General features: G+C 33.1%; 1 protein-coding gene across 18 annotated transcripts in view; it reads right to left on the bottom strand.

Annotated features, from left to right (window-relative positions):
• The window catches only part of LOC122635622 (patronin), a 43,696-nt gene that overhangs the window by 17,306 nt on the left and 3,884 nt on the right, over positions 1-22,506 (bottom strand). For 16 of the 18 annotated variants that reach the window (XM_043826011.1, XM_043826016.1, XM_043826022.1 and 13 more), the window contains exons 3-6: positions 4,192-4,287; positions 819-1,034; positions 278-732; positions 78-193 (exon numbers count right to left, since the gene is read on the bottom strand). In XM_043826011.1, coding sequence (XP_043681946.1) covers positions 78-193; positions 278-732; positions 819-1,034; positions 4,192-4,287 — 883 coding nt within the window. Of the gene's footprint in view, positions 1-77; positions 194-277; positions 733-818; positions 1,035-4,191; positions 4,288-10,220; positions 10,718-18,361; positions 19,440-22,506 lie in introns of those variants that run through there. The other 2 variants (XM_043826015.1, XM_043826021.1) reach the window with 2 other exon arrangements.

Raw genomic sequence — 22,506 nt, 5'->3', positions numbered from 1 at the left:
TGATCGAACCAATCTTTCCAAATAGGAAGTATATCCAGAGGGAAATCATGTACGATTATTTATTGAACGTCACGTACCATCCAAGAATTGCATTGCCCTCTCCTCGCCAGGATATCGTACACATTTAGCTGGATGAATTTCCAAGACGTTGTACATGTCCGCCAGAAAAACGACCAAATTCGGTTTCATAGATCTATCAAATGATATTTAAAAAAAAGGAATATACAATATGTGATTTCATTTTGAGTTTATCAGAAACGTTCTAACAGTAACTTACCCTCTCATATACGTAACATCTTCAGGCTGCATATGGAAAATAGAGTAGGGTAAGCATCTGGTACAAAATGTATGCACCAATGAAAGATTATGCAAGGCATCAGCAACAGAAGGTCTCTTAGACACCCTGATGTCCATCCAATTCAGTTCGCCAGGACAATAAAAGGCAACGACGGCTGCGAGTCCAACACCATCGCAGAGAGATTGGAAATCTTTAGCGGCTGGCAGTTCTGGTAATCTTGTCTTGTCACCGGCACCCTCCTCAGTTTGAATTTTTGCGATTAGCGCGTGCGAAGCGTGGCTTATCCAAAGTAAAAGTCCTTTCTCGTGATCGTTTGGAACTTCTACATCGGCTTGGGGATCGAATCGACGTATTGCCGAGACAACACGATCGCCAGTTACCACTTCTTTCGCATATAAGGCCATCAAGCCTTCTATCACAGCCATATGCGCAGACTACAAGTGATAAAATTAAACTGTAGTAATATTATAAACGATAATAAATAAGTTTTACTATTGACAGAATCATATCATTTCTTTACCATTTTAATCGGTGAATTTTGAATGAGAATCGTTTCGGTGAGCTGAGTATTGTTAGATTCGGCAACGTTCACGCCCTTTCTCGCCAATGCTTGCAATATACCGCAGTGATTTTGATTGTGATAATTGGGATCAGAATAAATGTTCGCCAAAGCGAGACAGTAGAGTTCTGCATTGGAGAGTGCATGGACGATTTGTGGCTTTAGATGTTCTTGATCCTGCAAAAGAGTTAAATATTAATACCTGAAACGAGATATAAAGAGAGAAAGAGAGAGAAAGGAGAGGGATTCAAACGTAAAATAGAAAAAAAAAGAAAATGAGGGGTTGACTTTGATGTCTCTCATTCCAGAAATTCCCATGATGGAATTGCAAGATGATGAAAGTGAAAATACAAAATCTGCGCTGAACTATCGATCCGTATACCGCACACGCTCTCTATGTGACTGAACGAAACACAATACTGCAAGATCCACCGACACGACACCCTGTGCGACCGCAGCATAAGAAGAACATCCAAGAAGAATAGACGACATCGTGACCGAGGAATAAATATTGACTGCAGACCGTAATATCCGGCCTGAAGAGAAGGGACACGAAAACTCGAGACGAATCTACTCGTGAAACGGAAATACATATGCTCTACGAAATATCTCCTGAATATGTATGTGTTTGTTTTCACGAATGATAAATTATATTTATCATTGGCATTTATGTAGATCACATGATTTTATCGAATCAGATACAGATCTGATCTTTACAGATTCATCTGTATTCAATATTGTAAGTAATTATATATCTAATAGTTATGGGACGAAGGTAATTAATATCTCTAAAATATCTGGTTACTTTAGAATTTTTGGAATGATAAATTGTTATTATATTTATCATCGGAATTTGTATAGATCACGCCATCTTATCGGGTCATACTCGACACCATTTTTATAAATTTGTCTATAATCCTCATTGTATGTACAAATTTTTCAAGCGTTATCACATTTTTTATAATCAATAATATTTATACAAAATGTTTCAATTAACTGGACGAAGATAAAAAAAAAAACAGTTAACAAAAAAGAAGAAAGAGAAAAAAATTCCAGTGCAATCACGAGAATAAATAAAGATAAATCGTACGAATCTTTACCTTCCATTGCCAGCACCAAGGTGAAAGAGAATGTGCAAGAAGTAATTAACGATTCGCTTTGATCAACGATGAATTTAAAACGAGAATAATTTACATTCCAATCGATTCGTTTTCTATCTATGTATGTATATAATATTTCTATGGTACAGAGTCTGTAGTACAAAGAAACGATTTACAAAAAGAAAGAAGAAATAGAGAGAGAAAGAAGAGGAACAGTCAGAGACGATCAATTATCGAACGATGCTCGGCTCTCTTTCTCGCAGGTGAATGAGAAAGAGAAAGAAATAAAAAGAAAAATAGAAATAGAGAAAAAGAGAGAAAGAGAAGGGGAAAGAGATAGCTGCAATGTGATAACGACCTCCTGGAGATCAGCCAGGATCCTCTTACCTCTCTCTTAAGAGTCGAACTATAATCACAACGCATTAGATCTTTACCTCTTGCGAAGCAATCGAAACAATAGAAGGAAGAATGTTACATTGTTTCGAAATTTTTTCTAGATTTATTATAGCGTAATAAAAAAAAGATAATAAATATATATAGAAAACTTGATTTACCAATGAAAAAGAAAACAGTAAAAAAAAATAAAAAAGGACGAAAATAAAACCCACAAGTATATACAGGGTGTTCATAAATAATTGTAACGATTATACGTATTATAATTTTTCTTATTTTTCTTATGTAATGAAACACAAATTTACAAATCAATGCATAAAAACATGAAGTTGTAATCATAAAAAAAAAAATTTAATAAATTTTTACAACACTAGTTTCGCTATGTAAAATATTATTAAATCGCTGAAATAAGGGCAAATCACTTATGCACACTCCGTATAATTTGTGTACACCCTATAAACGATAGAAGAATTGAGAATTAATGTTCCATGAAGTTCAGAGACTCGATTCTTCGTGGGAGAGTTCGAACTTTCATTCAAGGAGATTCTAAAGAAGTGAAGATATTTTCGAGAAACGAAATACAATCTTCGAGTAATTAGGGAAATAATTAATGGCAAGGAAATGACGTTGATTTCGAAACTTCGATATTTCAGTGATATGGAATGAAACGATAGAGAGAGAGAAAGTGCAATAATTCATTTCTAAATAAATATTCTAACCTTACGTCGATGAAACGACGATAAATCCAGGAAATACAACATGTTCGACACGTAACACTATGTATAATATGTATATATGAATGTATGTATATATAAACCAATGATTATGAAACCAACTCAAATATTTTTATTTCTGTTCGTGATATCTTGACCTTTTGGCTCGAATTAATTAAAAATTATTTTTCTACATAATGGCAATTAAAAAAAAAAAAAAAAATTAATTATATTTATTCTCGAGAAAAATAATTCTTTTACGTAATTAAAAAATATTGAATAATAGCGTGTTTGCTATCATTATATATGTGTGTTTAATATCTCAAAAATGACTTACGATTAAATCACATTAATAATCATCGGCTCATATATATGTGTATCTTAATGTATACAGGTCGTTGAACGAAAATAAGAAAATAGATTTTTTATATCCGATACATTTTGATAAAGCTCGAAATAATAATGAAACTGTGAGTTCGAGTCGACGTTTCACGTTTTACTGTTAACACAAAAGAAGAGACAAGGAATATGTACGACGATCGACGAGTAATACGATTGAAATTTAATTGGATCAACGATCAGGAATGGTAGACTCACGCGCGTGTATGTTTATATGTCGCGGCCAACGTCTCTACAGTTTATTTTCTAAGAAAACCTTGTATTCTGAACTATAACAAAACATTGCAGACCTCAACCCGTAAATTTTTTATTAATATTAATTTTATTTTTCTTCGATCCATTTTGTTAAAATTGATCTCTCTATTATTAAACAAATAACATAGAAACATTCAGCCACACGCACAAAGAGATTCAATTAATTTACGATCATAAAAGAATTAAAGATCGAGTTAATTTCTTTTAAAATCCGATCTCGAGATAACTTAAAAAAGTTTTTATCAAAGAAAGAAAAAAGGTACACGATCGATCTAACGCTTTTCTATTATACGTACGGAGAGTTAGTCGATAAAAATAACTCTTTAGAGAAACTATTATGAGAGATTAAACAAATTATCAAGTTCAACGACCTCGTAAATCACTTGGAATAGTTAGAATAACAGTGTGTAAATCGAATAAATTCCTCTAGTATATTGGTTCAAGTGAATAAAAAATAAAAAAGGTATCGTTTACCTCGTGATCACGATAATACGGCTCGCGAAGGTTGTCTGGTACTCGATTGTTGTATGCCTTCGATAGGAGCCATTTCACGGAGGCACGTTGTTTAGCCTGAAAAATATATATGTTATGTATGTTCGTATACGTGTATATAAAACGCACAGATAGAAAATAAAAGAATATCCGAATATTTTATCGTCACGTACATATATATATATATATATATATAAATCGATAAATAATAGTCACTTTGTTATCAAGAACCACTTTTGTTATCTCTTCATTACACCCCTATCACACATTCCCTTCGTGTCTTTTAACGCATACTATAAGAGAAAGATAAGAAGCTCTCTATCGTGGCACTCGAGACAGGCTTCTTCCCTCTGGACCAAAAGGATGCTGCTACGACGACTTATCGAAAGAGAACGGAACTATCTACAGGACGGATCAAAAATTCCTAGATGATATTAATTACTTTGTTTTCAGATATATTTTTTTTATCGACCTCTTGTAATTTTACAATCGGGAGAAAAAGAAAAAAGTAATTAGCTTATAAATGTTTCGAAAATGAAGAAGAAGAAAAATATAGAGTAATTGATGATTATCGCTTAAGAACATTTGCTCCACCCTGTATAAAACTTGTGTCCTTGCTATTTTATTAATATGCAAGCATTTCGTTAATAACCTTTTCAAATTGATAAGAAACAAATTCTAATCGAGGGAGAATTAATTATTTTTTTTTCTTCTTTTTTTAAATTCTTGATCATTACTTTCGGCAAACTTTTTATGATTTGTAGAAAAGTTTTTATTATAGATGGATAGTTTACCGTAAGAATGAGAGTGGTTGTGGGGATCTCGAACGTGTTAAAAGAGGTCAGCGAAGTCTAACAATCATTGTTATCGAGCAACGCTTGTTCGCAAGCCATTAAACGTCGTCATCCTTCAAAATAGATGGCCCTGAATGAAGGGAAAAGCTTCCTATTTCTACGATAATACCCCACCATTTACCAACTTTCTTCCAAGACGAAAAACTTCTTTCATTCAACCGCGTCGCTTACATTCTAGACACGTGAGCAGTACTTTTAATTGAATTCGTGAGAAACATGTATCTTCCTTGGATTAAAAGTTTTTATAATTATATATATATTAAATTATATTGTTACATTATATATATATTATATTGTTACACAATATAATATTTAATAATTTTCTACGTAATAATTCGTAAATAAAAAATAAAATTATTAAGAAAAGATTTATATCTTTATCTTGGCTCACAAAAAAATTCATCTTCTCTTCTTGTTCGAACAAAGCCATTCGGATTTCAGGAAACTCGAGATCCGAGGATATATACAATAAAACACGATTTACAGTTCCCCAGAGAATAGAAGATTGCAACGGAAAGGAGATGTTCCTTCTCGCCTTTCTTCGAAGACAGAGTCTAAGATATTCTCAATGGCCCCTTTATCGACTCCTTGGGATAAGGAAAGAAATTTGACGAGGTTCTTCGAGATATCTCGAGATATACAGCTTGACTCGTTAAAAATATCGAATTTTATGAATTACAAAAATATTAAATACAGGGTGAACCGAAAGTTCCTAGTTGATTAAAAAAAAGGAAAAAAGAATCGATCACTTTTTTTTCGACACCTTTTAAGGATGAATTTTTTTTCAGATTATAAAACTACAGGCTAGCAACTTTTTTACAATCTGAAAAACAATTCTTGTCTCAAATTTTTTGTCTCTTTTTTTTCATATTTTTTTTTTTTTAATATTAAAAGAATTCTCAAAATTAATTAAATATCGATCAAGGACTGACTGTATTCGCGTAAAAAAGATACGTACATACATAGATATGATTTATATCCTTTTACAATAATTAGATTCGTCTAGATATTACGGTTTTAGTATAAAAACACGTGGAAATCCATGTCGTACACGCTTTAAGAAAATTGTCCGCATGATGTTCGGAAGAAGCGCGTTTAAGCGTCGCACGCGGAATGCAACGCACGTGCGCACGTCCAAGCCGCAAGCAGCGGTGCTTTTATATACGCGTGGCTTCTTGTCTATAAAAAGATGCCAGGTCATAGCTTAAACAGAGTCACTATGTATATATGTATATATGTATGTACGTACATGTACGCAAGACATGGAATACATATTGCATTACGAGTACATAAAATGGATTCGCTCGATCGAGCAGAGAGGTTTCGAGCTGCTAATCTTTGATGATCATTCACGTGAATTGTCCTATTCAAAATATTCACCGATGATTTTAATCTTCAGCAAAGAAATCGTAGATAAAAGAGAAAATAGATATTTTACATAAAATAAATCTGTAATGAAAAATAGTTTGATAAATTGTCCATGACGAACTGCAATAGGGGGAAAAAAAAAAAGATAGAAAACATCGTAGTACAAAAAATCAAATTAGCTAGCATTTAAAGTGACAACGATAAAATATTCGAAAAAAGGTAAGAAAACATAAAAAAAGAAAGAGAACAGAAAAAAAATCGTAAGAAAAACTATGTTAATGTATATCAATAAAATGATTTAACGATCCATGAAAATAAAGTGAGGACATTTAAAATGGGAAGTAGAGATGATTTTTTCCGTAGATAACACATACGCCTCCTTCGCGTCCTTTCGCTTTAATTAATGGACAGTCTCGCGTCTCTTAGGGTAGACACAATGCAAACTCTCGTAATAATCAACGGCGTAACGGTAGAAGTTCTTAATATGGATTCCGGCCATGGACACTGCCCACATAACGTGGCATGGTTCAGAAAAATACCCGTTCGTGTCGGGGAAAGAGAGAGAGAGAGATTGCGGTGATAAATATTACGTAGGGACACCCGGTATGTAGAACGAAGAAAGGAAACACGAAGTGCATCAAAATGTACCAGAGAGAAAGAGAGAGAGAGAGAGAAAGAGGTTTCATCTCTTTCAATATTCTTTAAACCTTTTCTACTCTTTTTTTCTCTAAAGATAAAAATACGAAGTAATTTTCTATATATATGTATATTTGTTTCGAAAAAAAAATTGATGAAACAATGTAGATATATGGGTACATTTTTTTATTTTACATACAGGAGAATAGAAAGAGAACAATGACGATAATGAACTTCCTAGATTTTATATTCTAATATATATGCGTATGTATAAAATAAAATAAAATTGTGTCGATTATCCGACCATCTGATAGAATCCAAAGTTCTAACGAGAGGTGAAATCAATCGTCGTCGATTAAAAACAGAAAAAACGAAAAGAATGAAATGTTGAAACTTCGTGATAAATAAATATGTCAAACTCAGAAATTTTCCAGACACGACACGTATGTGTGCATGTATGTACTTTCTAGGTAAACGCTAAGTGACTCGACTTCCAAGCAAACTTCTCTTTCTCTTTCTCTCTCTCTCTCTCTTTCTCTCTTGAGTAGGTTGGTAGGTTGCATCGTACGAGTCAGATAGAAAATAAGGTGGGACCTAACAGCAACGGCAGCAGCAGCAGCAAAAGCAACGCATCGATGGACTCTTCGTAAGAACCATTACGAGACCCACGAGCACGGATCTCTCTCGTTTCCTTTTTTGGCGCATCCTCGAGAACACCGTTCTCGCCTTTTATCTGTCGACGCGTGCGCTCGAGAGAACTCGGAAGTTGCGAGGACACTTATTTTTACTTTCTTAAAAAAAAAAAAGGAAAGAAAAAAGCGAAAAAAAAATTAAAAATTTAACGAAAAAAAAAGAATAAGCAAATAAAAAATAAAATATAAAACATCGTTGCAATTGAAATATTTGTTAAGCAAAAAATTGTAAGTGGGAATTAGAATAAACTAATTGTCGTCTAATTTAATTACAAAGAAAAATAAATAAATAAATAAATAAATAAATACTTATATAAATAATTCATTATATAACCGAACGAATTTTAAAAACATTTTTCATCCCTTTTCTCTCTCTCTCTCTCTCTCTCCTTCTTTTTCTACGGAAACGTTAACGTTTTCACGATAAATGGTTTCAACGCGTACATTCCTGTCTCTCTCTCTCTCTTTCTTACACACATACACACATGTACATAGAGAGATGGAGAGAGAGAGAGAGATACTATGGCACGATAGGAAGAAAAATAAAACGCTTGTATGCACTTGGTCCGCGAGGAAGGCCGAAGATCAAAGCAAAAAGGAAAGGAGGCATGCCTGGTACGTCTCGAAGGTTCACCGATTTACGAGGAGTGTGAAGAACAAGAGAAAGAATAAAAGAGAAGAATAAAGAGAAAAGGGAGTGAACGAGTTGAAATCGAAGAGAGAGAGAAACATTATCTCTTTCTCTCTCTACCTCTGCTCGTTTTTGTACGGCTTTTCGCAGAGTTTCCTATGCCAAGTCAAACAAAACTGAAGACGACTTCCCGTCGTCGACGAGACGGATTTCCTTTTCTTTATGTGTGTGTGTGTGAAAGATGAATTATCAAGTTTCAATACTATGAATGAGTAAAATAAATCAATTTTGACAAAAAATTCACAATACGATATTCACTTTTCTCATTCATTTCTTTTTTAATGATCAATAAAAAAATAATAATCGAAAACATACGACAAACCATAATTCAAATTGAATATTATGAATGAAAAATCAAACTGATTTAATAAATAATTGAAGAAACGTCTCATTTTTTATGTCCCATTTTTTCTCTCCCACTTTTCTTCTTTCTTTCTATCTCTCGTTAATCGTTATTTCGAATCGAAAGCAGATTAAAAAAATATATCTTTAGTATGTGAAACGATCGGACAAAAGAATGAAGCTAGATCGAATTTCAGATAATTTCCACCTACGTAGAGTGGCAATGGCCCTGACCATCGCGTCGTATCAAGGATCGTACTAGATAGCGTCTCTAATAAACGCGTATTAGACGCACAGGCACGCTACATACCAAGAACAAGCGCATCCACAAATTATACATGTACATATTCCTATCTAATTCTATAGATACAATAATTGAAACGAAAGAAAAGAAAAAAAAACTCTAATTTACTGCGAAGCAAATTTCCATAATCCGTTCGCATTACTTTTCTTATCTTTAGTGTATATCTCAAATAATTTTGTTTTTCTTTATCTCTTTTTTCTCTTATTTTTTAATAATATTTCTGATAAAATAATGATTAGATTTTTTTGACTGGAAACGCGAAAGAAAGGTTATTAAAATATCTAATTTCCTAGTTTAGAGAGTCAACGTTACTAGATAGTCTTCGTTACTTGGAGCTTTCGAGCCCGAAGGCGATCGAATAACGACGAGTTAGAGTTAGAGAGAGAAAGAGAGAGAGGGGGGGGAGAGACTTTACTTAGCCTGGATGGAACGAGAAAGGAGGATAATAAATATCCTCGAAGAATTTCATTTCGCTGAGATCTCTCATATTTTTTATCTTTCCCATTAATTTCGTTCTCGAGAGTATACAAAAAATAAAAAAAATATCTGTAGTAAAAAGAATAAAAATTTTTCGAATACACGCGAGGCAGTAATGGCAAAGACACACGAATGTAATCGTCGGCGTCGTTCGGTGGTTTTGCAAAGCTTCCGTCGTTGTTGCGTGGGCAAACTCAACAACGTTGACGACGAGGTAAATGTGTGGGTCGAAAGTCGAAGTCTCGACAACGACAACGACAACGACGACAACGACGACGACGACGACGACGACGACGACACCAACGTTGGATGATTTTCTACGGTTTCCATCGAACGAGAGAGAGAGAGAGAAGAAAAAAAAAATAAATATAAAAAATTTCGTGTAAAAATATTATGCGGGGAAGTTGAGTCTATAGATCTTTTTTTCTCTTATATTCTCGACAAGTGTATTTTCATTATTTAGCCCATCTTATACCATACATGGTAATGTAAAGTTTTCTTATATATAAGTTACTATTTTGAGATAATATTTAAAAATAATAAAATTAAATATTTAGAATATGATTATATATACACATATGGGTAAATAATACGAGAGAAAAAAACAGAAGAAGAAAAAGAAGAAAAAAAAAATATCGTAATCTTACCAAAATTAATCGTAGTATCCAGATCATTCGGCCGGCGAGAGAAAATAAAAGTATCCTTTTAAGAAATCTATTAAATTGATATCTAATCCTTTCTCGCGTATATTTACAACTTAGTAAATCCGTGACTGGTTAATCGATCGCAGATCGATCGGGGTCATCGCGAAAACGTCGTCGTCGTCGTCGTCGTCGTCGTCGTCCTTTTGAACTTCGTTGTTCTCGCAAGGAAGACGAGATTCGCGAGGATGACCATGAGAATAATAAGGCACATCGCGAAGAAAGGAACGAACGAAGACTGATGTCTCAGTCTCTATAAGAAGCAGCACCCAACCGCTTTGCTCTAACTGCTACTGCTACTGCTACTGCTGCTGCTGCTATTGCTGCTGTTGGCTACTAAGAAAGAACGTTCGCACTGTTTCGTATGTGGATCGCGGTCCACGCACCGACGGCCACGTTAACTATTTAACGTCGACTTCGTTAAGCGTCTTACACAACGTTTTCAGACTTTTAGTAAGAGAACGTTCCCTTAGATCTTTCTTACGTCCTACGTAACTTTTTCTTTTCTTTTTTTTTCTTTCTTTTCCCCCATAACTTCATCGTCAATCAAGACATTTTATGAGGCATGATTTAAGAAAACATCTTAATCTATCTTTCCTCGTTCAGACAGCACTTACTGCAAAAATTTATTTATACCGACATTAGTAGTGTCATTCCTCTGATCTCCGTTAACCTCGATTTACGATTTAAATTGATCCATGTCTCTTTTAATCGTCGACGTCAATATCGACTAGATATTATTTATATAAAAATGTGCGATTGGAATTTTTAACATTTTATACGTTATACGTGTGAATTATTTTTTTTTATAAATTTAAATAAAAAATAATATGACGAATATCCTCTCTCTCTCTCTCTCTCTCTCTCTCTTTCCGAGAATGATCGAGAGTAGTTAAAAAGATCACGCAATAATTTACTACAGATAAGACGATGAAAGGGATCGCGATTGCTTTGGCTTCGCATACCTTCGATAGGTGCAAATTCTTCTTTAAGCTTCGTTCATACCAAACGTATGCACTTCTTCGAGTAAAACTTATGTGTATCTCCGAGGAAGCCGAAGAAGCCGCTTAACGGATATTATCGACGAGCGATGGTGGTGGTGGTGGTGGTGGTTGCTAGCTCGCATAATCCCTGCACGGACGCTAACTTCTATCGAAATCATATGCCGAGGTGAGCGCGTGCTTTACACACGAACCGTCTCGTATAATTTGCATATATAATGCGCTAATAATAAGATATATCGTTTCGCACACGATCCAGGAAGTACAAGTACCGGACGAGAGTTAAGTATTATCCTCATCCTTTCGAGATCGCTTAAGTCGAAAGAAAATGCGATTTCGAGTGTGAATCTATGAAAATTATATCGATTCTGCGCCAATAAAAAATCGTGTCCAGTGTCATTCGACGATCATTGACTAATTACTCCGTAGATACATATAAAATTAGATTATTGTATTCTTCGTATGATTACACGTATGAAAGCACCGATTTATTATTAGTAGACTCCCTCATTAACTAACTTTTCCGTAGACTCAGTTTTATTAAGAATTATTTTCTTTTTTTCTAACGTGTAATTAAATTTCTTTTAATTATAAAAAAATACTTTCGTAGAGAGTTCGCAAGATTTATAAGAAATTTTGGCAGATTGGAAACACGTAGTAAATCTCGGAAGTAACATTCCAGGAATGCAAACACAAAAAGAGAAAGAGAAAAAGAGAGAAAGAGAAAGGGGTAAAAGGGAAGAACACAACACGTGCAAGCGGTTACACGCGAAAATAGCACAACAAATAAGATACGCACGCGGAAACGCATAGCTTTTGCAACATTCGCTGCACCCGCGCATTTTACACGTCCGATTAACGCTCAGAAGCGAACGCATGGCATCTGGCCTTTCGACTTTCTAATACTTTCATCATTCACCGATCTCACGACGAATTCAATGATCTTATACAACGCTAATTAAATATATCTAAAAATTATTTTAAAAGATCTAATCAATGAAATGAAGTTCTGTCGAAATTAATTTGTTACGATATCTATATATAATATACAGACACACATATATATGTATATATGCGTACAAAATTATTATTAATAAAAGATCTAATCAATGAAACACAATTCTAAATCGAAAGTGATTTATTTAAGATGTGCATGTGCGTTGTAAGAAATACGTAAAAAAATTTTGCAAAGACCCAATCGATATAATAGGAAATTTTAAATGAAAAGTAAACAATATCGATTTCGAATAGATCGAATAAGACACATAATGTCTGATAAAAAAATTAGTAGAAAATCGGAAGTAAGGAAGTTCGATGGAGAAATCGAAAGAACAAAATTAAAGAAAAAATAATAAATAAATAAAAAGGCAAACGAGTCGGTAATGTAAAAACCGAGTGAGCGGAAATTCCAAGCGATTCTTATCTGACGATTCTCGTTCTCCTTTTTCTTCTTTCCTTCCTCTTCTTCGTTGAACGCAATGATCGTTTAAAGTCAAGACCGTCTGACCATGTCCACTTCGTTAATTACAACGGTGGGTTAACGACCGAGTAACGTAGCATAGATGGATAGATAGATAGATAAACAGATAGATAGATCGCCATATGTTTTCATACAATATAATATTTTGCAAAATTAAAAAATTCAAAAAATTTATTTTCTAATCTTTTTGGATTGATCTATCTCTTCTCTTTATAAAATTTATATCATTAAGTGATCTCGACAATTTCGAGGGTCATTGACCCAAAGAATTTACCATAGCAACCAACTGAATTGCACTTTGAATTTCTTCTCTGACATCTGTTTCGACGCCTATGCACGTTATTACGCGTACCATGATATATATATATATATATATATATATATATATATATATATATATATATATAGGTATTTATGCACATTCGCCCGTCGGCCATTTAAACGCATCGCAAACCTATACACGTATACATACGTATGAAGAGAGATTTGTTACACAGCATGTAACTTCTTCCGTACGTGTTAAGCCGTATAACGTAATTGCTAATAGCCATGTGATCTTGGTTCGTTTTCGATGTTGTTTTAAGTGAAATTCAAAAAAAAATTACAAAAAGAAGAAGAAAAACGACAATGATTTTACAGTAAAAGAAGATCGAATAAATAATCATGCTTAATTATTAAATCCAATCAAACAATTATCAAATAACTCGTTTCTTGTATTGAAAATAAAATTTGATATGTATTAACGATACGATTGATGGCTATAAATTTTCGAGCCAATGACTCGATATACGATTACGTACATATGACGTTGAAAAGAAAAGGATAGAGACGAAAGAATATGATCGATAGAGGAAGAAGAGAAGCAGAGAAAGAGAAGGTCTTGAGTACCGAGTACATACATATTCTGTTCGTAGTAAAAGAGACCTGCAGAGAGCCGTTTAGCGCTATATTTATATACTTCAAAGCTATTGGTCGGACCTATGAGACTGCAAAAGCGCATCGTTACGTTTCCTGATTTCGTACTGACCTCGTTTCCCCTCCTTGTAATCTCGTGCACCCTGGAATGCAGTCTTTAAGATCGGTGAAATCTATTGAACGTTCTTCCGTCAAATTATTTTATTGCATCGTTGCACTCAATGTGATGTGTGTGTATGTGTGTGAATAAAAAAGAAAAGAATGCAATTAACGATTGAAAAAAAAAGAACACAAAAAAAAGATGATAATGATATAATACGCATCCTTGATCATCGTATGATTTCTTCATACGCTTTCTATACATTTTCTGTATTTTATTCTATCAATATATCGAACGAGGTGATAAAAGAACATTATAATTATGGATAGAGTAAATAGAAGAGGGGGAAAGTAGAAAAACTAGAAGAAGATATATCACTATTGTCGTCGATTAAAAAATATATCTTGAATCGATCCGATTTCATAGACGTTAATTAACGTTAATTAACATTAATTAAGGCAGCCATTCCCAGGATATCTCTTCTTGTATGGTATCTACGTCTTTTTATATTTTCACAGCCTGACACCGAGAGAAGAATATGTTCACCTTGCGACGAAATGAAAAAAAAAAAAACGAGAAAGAGAGATAGATAGATGAATAGAGAGGGAGAGAGAGAGAGAGAGAGAGAGAGAGAGAGAGAGAGAGAGAGAGAGAGAGAGAGAGAGAGAGAGAGAGAAATTAATTCATAAAATAGTTCCATCTAATGATGCGTTAGCTACAAAATGTTGCGAGTATGATTGTACATTTTGTGTTGTTCTTTTTTTTTTTATTCGTCGAAACGTATATGAAACAAAACAAACATTGAAACATTTCTGAGCCTTTTTTCCGGTGATAGCGATATCCAAACAATAATAATCACATACAAATATACCATGTAAACGAAGAACTTCATTTCTTAGACTCTATGCTTTAAGGACGATAAGGTTATCTATTGAATAAGCTCAGCTGAGTAATCAAAAAACCAAGTCGACAAAAGTCGTTTGAAAAATTTACGCTTTTCTGTTTATCAATTTTATAAGAAATAATCGAACTTTTGATAAACGATAAAAAAATGAGAGAGAATATTAAACATATATTCGATTTAAATAGAATCTACGATATCTCTTTCCAATGCCCTCGAACATTTGTACACATATAATATTTGTACGAATTATTAAATAGTTAAACGCATAGTCTTTGTTTCTTCTATTATAACACGTTAATACGACGTACATACATATGAATGATCAAACAATAGACAGAGAGAGAGAGAGAGAGAGAGAGAGAGAGAGAGAGAGAGAGAGAGAGAGAGAGAGAGAGAGAGAAAGATACAAAGGTAACATCGAGTAACAAGTGTAACTGCATACACGTGTGCATTCACGATGCAGCTCGGTTACAAATCTTTCGGTCGTTAGGAGAAGTCAGATGTGAGGAAGGGAGAGAGGAGGGGGAGAAAGAGGGGGTGAGAGATCGACGATGCATATTGCAACGTCGAGGGATAATTATTTATGAAGTAGAGAAGAAACACGAAGGCACGTATACTCCCAAAGGAAAGTCGTTATTGCGGATAATGGTACTAATAAATCGTGAATAAGTATGAAAGTGTGTGTGTCTGTATCTACTTTTGAGCTTTAAACATTGAGATAAAGATAATACATTGTAAGAACACCCACTCACACACCCACGCAAAACGCAGCTAGACTCGATCGGTACAGGTAAAATCAAAAGTCAATTTTCATATCTCGATTTCGTCATTCACAATAAATATATCTGTTTCCTTTCTTTCGGAGGGAGAGAAGAAAAAAAGAAAGAAAATTATTCAAATTGATTACTTTCTTATCGTTGATCTTTCCACCGTAAGAATAAAACGATTGTTTTAATGAGAAATACTTCTTACATAGTATTCTTAAAATTAATGTTATCTTTTTTCATTATAATATCTTCACTCTTTGAAAATGGCAAGAGTTTCATTGAGAAACTAAAACGGGTCTCTGATGGTAATTAAGCAAATGCTCAAGGGTATTTCTTATGTTCATTAAATATCCGCATTCTTTGAACAGAATAGAAAAATGCATCGTAACTTTTCTTTTTTATATTTTTTTCTTCCTTGTTTTTTCTTTCCTTTTTTTTTTATTTATTACTCTAATATACAAAAGAATACAGTCCATTATTATAATTTATTCTTATTCAACTAATTGATTTTCCGTATAATATCTTTTTAATTATTCTATGTATATACTTTTTAATCGACTTAATAAAACAAAACAAAATGAAAAAAAAACAGAACGACGAATATAAAAATTATCATGTGATCGAGGTAAAAATTCTTGAAAATATTAGCCTACGTGACACCATATAAGTACACGTTCGGTTTTCACGATTTCGATCCGCCTACGATAAAATTTAACGTGAAAGTTTCTTTTCGATGCTTTATGAATATTTCTTTCTTTTCTTTTTAAGCCGTCGACATATAACTAAATAAACACGCACGATATACAAAGACATCGATTGGAAGATTCTCGCGAAGAGAGAAACATGATGGAAGAGAAGAAACATCTGTTAGGATCTAAGTATGTAACTATACTAGCTCGTAATAGAACACGTAGAAGATGTATTAGAAGATCGAGGCAAGAACGAATTTCATTCTAAAAAAAAATCTCGTTGAATATAGTACACGTACAGAATGGGACAAAAGTTTCTAGGCTTGTAATTTTACAATCTGAAAAAAAAGAAAAGAAAAGAAAAGAAAAAAATAAAGAAATTATCTTATAAAAAATCTGGAAAAAAATATTTCATTTTTTAAAATCTTGGCCCATCCTGCAGAACATTTGCAATTCATCAACTACGTTACAAATATAAAACGATAAAACCAATTACGAAGGAGATAGGTAATAGTTATAAACAAGTTAGGTTTTCGTGGACAGTTACTTTTAGTTCTGTTCTTCGAGTAGGTAGCTGATCGTCATACCAAACCTACGCTATTTCGACAAAGCCTGTGGAATACAAACTGAAAGGAAGCGAACTGGCTACGTGAGTAAAACGCGTATGTGTATGTGATTATCCTGTCAATTAAGTTGTGCCTAGAAGTCGACGACGTTGAGAAAAACGATTTTAAAATTAACGAGTGCTTAATATAAAAATAAATAAACGTAATATTGTTCCATCTACGATTAGTGAATTAATACCAATGATAATAATTAATACATAAAAAAATTCTTAGACTTATAATTTTGTAATCCGATAAAAAACATTATCCTTAAAAAAAATCTTGGAAAAACGTAATTCGTTTTTAATATCATCTAAGAATCATCTTCTATTATTATATCACTCGAACATAAAGTTTCGTTGAAACGTTTAAAACACTTTGTATATAATTAAGTATCAAATTAAATCTAATGAAATTTAATTAAAACCTATAATTATTAATTCTGATTAATAAAAAAATAATTGAGAGAAATGATCTATTCTAAAGCCAATCGTTCGATAGACGAAAGCGAAATCGCGTCCTTGACATTATTTTACTTCGTGACCGGATTCAGCATCCAGCATCTAACGACGAGGACGACAAATCTGTCGGAGAAGCCATTTCCTTCTAATACTATAGTACGTATGTGTCTATATATATATATATTTATATATATTATTTCGTTGAGAGAAGTCGTCTCACTCAACACCTGCAATTTTAGATTATACGATATATCGATCGTTTCTAACGTCATTTCTAATGTCCCTACTTTCGATATCTACTACGAAGATCGCATGAATGAAATCTACATACAACCCAGATACATTTGTCGTTTAAAGGACAATTTATAATAACACTAAATGTTTGTTTTTTTTTATCTTCGAAATGATTCCCAACAAGTTGAATGTTATGGAAATTACGTCAATACTAATGCTTAGATTTCTTTCTTAGAAATAATTGCAAAACTAATGATATACTTTCTAATTAAGAATAAAATTTAATATAAATATATCTAAGCTATAACATCAATTCGAATAAGAGCATTAAACGTGTTAATTAACAAAGAATCTTCATATACTAATCAATATCTTACATTAGATTTTTTCTTTAATATCTAGAAAACGAGGTTTGTATAATTTTGTAATTGAAATAAAATCGAACAATTAACAATCTTAAATTATTTTTAGCATTTCCATCCATCCATCTATCCATCCATTAGTATTACAATTTAGGTTTTGTTCTCAGTCTTCTTCAGTAGTTCGCATCTCTGTTAGTCGTTTGCATTTTAATCAGTTCAACTTTTCTTCTTGAAGTTTTCATAAAGAAATGGATTTCAACGAGGTTAGTTTATCACGCTAACATTCAACCCCTATTAGTCGCCTTTTACGACAAGCAGGGGATACTGTGGGTATATTCTATCCCCTACCCACAGGGGAAAAATTCACTCACATATAATACGCAAATAATTATATTACAGAATAAGGAAAAAAGAAAATTACGTTTTTACGCAGATTAAAATAAAAATATTTCATTGTCGAGAGTGTCGAATAATATAATTTCGTTTTATTTCCGCATTACGATATTGAATTCCTCTATCTCTTTTTTTTTTTTCTTCTCTAGAAAGAAATATGTAAGTTAACAACTTACGTAAATGGTAGTGACCGTCGCATTTCTAATCATGTCTCTGACGTCGTCCATCTCTCTTCTGGATGCTCCAGGCGTCGTAGTCGGCGCCAGCATCACTTCACTCGCCATATCTTCTAATCTTCTAATGTTTCTTCTCTATCTCTCTTATCTTTTTTCTTCTTTTTTTATATATAACACTTAATATCACCGTAACACAATGCATAAAATAACAATAATAATAACAATATATGTGTTAAAAATTAATAAGCGAAGCTTACGATTGGATTTCACTTGGAAATCATCGTTTCCATTACGAGTTCCTCGTTCTTCGTAAATTCGCATACCGATTAACACACTTATTCCTGCCTGTCGTATTTACCATCTTACTTCTTCGAGAGTCAATATACGAATACCACGACGTTTAAAAGGAGACATTGATAGTTGTACAATTTGGCTTGCGAATAATAACACGCGTCTCTTTCCCTCTCTCTTTTTGTTTACATATCTCTCTCTCTCTCTCTGTTTTTCTATCGTGGCACTGTTCCAACGCGTTTCAAGCAAAATTCTCGGAACTTCTGTAAAAGGACGATAAGGAACACACGTAGGACACACGTAAACACAATATATTCTCAAATAAATATATACGTAAATTATTATGTCCCTTTCTAATACATTATAAAAAGACAGAAAAAGAGAGAGAGAGAGAGAAAAAGGAGGAGAGCTTTCACATTAATATCCTTGAAAAAATATTGTTCCACAATAACAACAAAACTTCACTGAATTCTTCGCACTATTAAATTCCCATTGAAAATAAGAAATATCCTGGACAGGTGCACAAGAATGATAGAGAAGAAAAAAAAGGGTTAAAAAATATAACTAACGTTTAAAAAAAATAGAATAGTTCTCGCTCGACGTTTGAGAGAATACTAGAAGCGAAACGCAGCCTTCGTTCGTTCGTTCGTTCGTTCTTTCTCTCTCTATCTTTATCTATACCTCCTTTCTCTTTCTCTCTCTCTCTCTCGCGGTCGCGTGAGTCAGCTGCTTCGCTACGTATCATCGTCTCTTTCTCTCTCACTCTCTCTTACTCCCTCTATATAATGTGAATATGTATCTATGCACATGAGAAAAGGAAGGGAAACCAACGCGAAAAGAAGAAGGGAGGAAAAGAGGGAGAAGGAGAGGTGAGAGACAGGGAAAGGGAAGAGGAGGAGGAGAGACACTATGATTCTCTTTCCCTCCATGTAATCTTGAAACCAGAATACGAACTTTCAACGAGACAACTCGGAGACGATCCTCCTCTTTTTCTTTCTTTCTTTCTTCTTCTTCTCCTCCTCCTCCTCCTCCTTCTACCAGTATCTTTTATTTATCTTATTTCTTAAGATCGTATAGTTCAATGAAACGAAACACCGAGAATGAGACCTAATTTTGCTCTTAAACCCGTACGCTAATCTCTATTAAATATTTTTTATATGTTACTCCTTTATTAATCATTTTTGCATAAAATTGCTGGACGTTTACAAATCCAATCGCGTAATACATATAAAAATATATATACGTATGTATAAAAAATGATATTTCGATAACGTTCATACACTTTTCTTCGTTATAATAAATCACAAAAGGAAAATAAAAAATCGATCATTCTTTAACGATCGTGTGAAAATCATAATAATTAATCGTTATCGTGCAACGATCCTATGAGAATGTGAGAGAAAGTTTAACGAAGAAAAGTTTAACAAAAAGTAAGAATGGAAAGCTCTTGATTTCTTTTCCATGGTGTGTGTATGTCCTCGGCAACTAAACGTCCAGTTATGCGGCACAACAATTTTTATTCTTATCCGTGCGAACGCAGAAGGACTCACGAGGCGACTTTGCTTGGCCTCTCTTTCTTTTATACTACTATGAAGCGTGTCTTTCGTTGTATAACAATGATAATTACAGTCACGATCCTCCCCGACGACGTTTTCCTTTCGTTACACCAGCCAATTGCATTAATTACGAACTAGATGATGCACGAAACAACGTTTATTCTATGGAATCAGACACTCTTCACATTTTTTTTTCAAATTATTTATATTTATACATCTCATATATTAATAAATATTTTTTTTTAATTTTATTTCTACAGAAAATTATAAGATGTAAATCAATGTAATATGGATCATTGTAAATCCGCATACGTATTAATTACGAACGGGATAAGTTTATTCTATAGAACGAGACTTTGTATGTATTCAAATTATTTACATCGTAGATTAATAAATATTGTATTATTTTCTTTTTAATTTGTTCATATAGATCGATGTATTTGTAATTTTGTAAATCGAAAGAATCTCTAAATAAAATAAAAGTAAATTATATAAATTACGATTAGCTGTTTCATTCGAACAATCCCTTTTAAAAGATTCCCTGATCTTTCTCGATCACGATCTAACTGATCTAGGTTTAGACACGATCGTCTTCAGTTCCTGCATTTCCGAGAAAGCACGACACGAAGTAATAGCCTGAGAGTGTGGGTCACGAGCACGTTAATTGCCACGTAAGGAACGCGAAGGTACACCATGACTATTTATTTTACTTTTTTTTTCTTTTTTCTTTTCTTTTCCTTCTACTCTAGCCTATTCCTATAAGTGGTCGAACGAGAAAGGATAAATCTCGATGCAGGTGCACCGGAAAAACTTTGAAGTCAAGTTTTTCTAAACCATCATTCGGATCGATCGATCGATCTTTTCAAGATCACTGGAGCAGGTACTGAATTAATTAGTTTTTCTTTTTCCGTCGATTATACTACAAATTGAAAAGGATTTTTTATTTCTTTTTTTCATTTTGTGCGATTTGATCGTTTCATAAAGAAAAAGAAAAAAAGAAATAAGGAAATAAAAAAATGAATTAGCTAATAAAACTAAGCTGTCGATCTGTATTACCATTTCTTCAAAAGTTACAACAGTTTTCTATCTTATCGATAAGCAAATAATCGTAGATATTCCACTTGTTATGAAATATCAAACATTGGTCAATGTTTCATGTTTCATAATAAGTAGAATGTTTAATTTTGAGATGCTACCTAATTAAAAAAGATATAGAAAGATATATATCTCTAGATTCGTTACAAATTGTGATATCATTTCGATATGCTGACCCCTGATGCAAGACGATATGTATATTCCACGATAAGTTACGAAAGATAAAACGTGATCAGTTTTATTGAATCTCTATGAAAACTGAAACTTTGAACGCAAAATGAATAACGCCGAAGTTAAATCTTATCAAATGTTAGACAAGGGAAATAAAATACTTTTCATGAAATTTTACTATTGATAATTTTCTTTCCATTTCGAGTTTTATCATTATCGAGCGCCGATAAGATCGTTAAACTGTTAGTTATATACGTTTATCTCGAATCTATTTTTGCACACGCACACGTTTACACATGAACGTACGTAGATATAAATCTACGTATTAAAAGAATGACGATTTTTAACTGACTTCGTTTATATAATCATTAAAAAAAAATTATTAAATAAATAAATAAATTAAATAAATTAATAATAATTAAACGACTGCATGCATAAAATCGGTCGGTAAAACATATTTTTCAATTGATACATATGAAAATCGTTTGAAACGCAGAACTATTACTAAAGAAAAAATATTAAATGCGACTATAGTAGTTCCTTGCGAGTATGAAAATTAGAGAGACACACCTAAGATTAGACGTCCGTATTAGTTTCCGCTACATTAATCGGCGGAAATGATCGAGACTCGAAGACCCCTCTAAGACTCGTTGATAAGATCACCTTTGATTAACGTATAGCTACATGTGTACATACATACGCACGATTTTTTTCAACTCGGTCGGTAATATCGTAATCTGAGAAAAATATACATTTTTTTGTTTACTTATAAATCAATGAAGAAATTTTTAAAAATGAATTATTGATCACTTTCCAAAGATTGAAACAGCAGATTCTGTCTTTTCAATCGATGAAAAACGTTCCTTTTACTAGATGCTACTGCTATGAGTGCTATTAATCAACGCAATTGAAGGAGCCCGTGCCAAAGAAATTTATAATTACAAATACCTCTTCTTTATCTATCTATCAATCCATCTATCTATCTAGCTACCTATTTATCTTTCTTCTTCAAATTGTCTATTGTACTTACCA

The sequence above is a fragment of the Vespula pensylvanica genome, chromosome 18, assembly GCF_014466175.1.
Source record: "Vespula pensylvanica isolate Volc-1 chromosome 18, ASM1446617v1, whole genome shotgun sequence".
NCBI classification, from domain to species: Eukaryota; Metazoa; Arthropoda; class Insecta; order Hymenoptera; family Vespidae; genus Vespula; species Vespula pensylvanica.
Note: the sequence above shows the minus strand (reverse complement) of the source record. Positions and strands in the feature narration are given on the sequence as shown.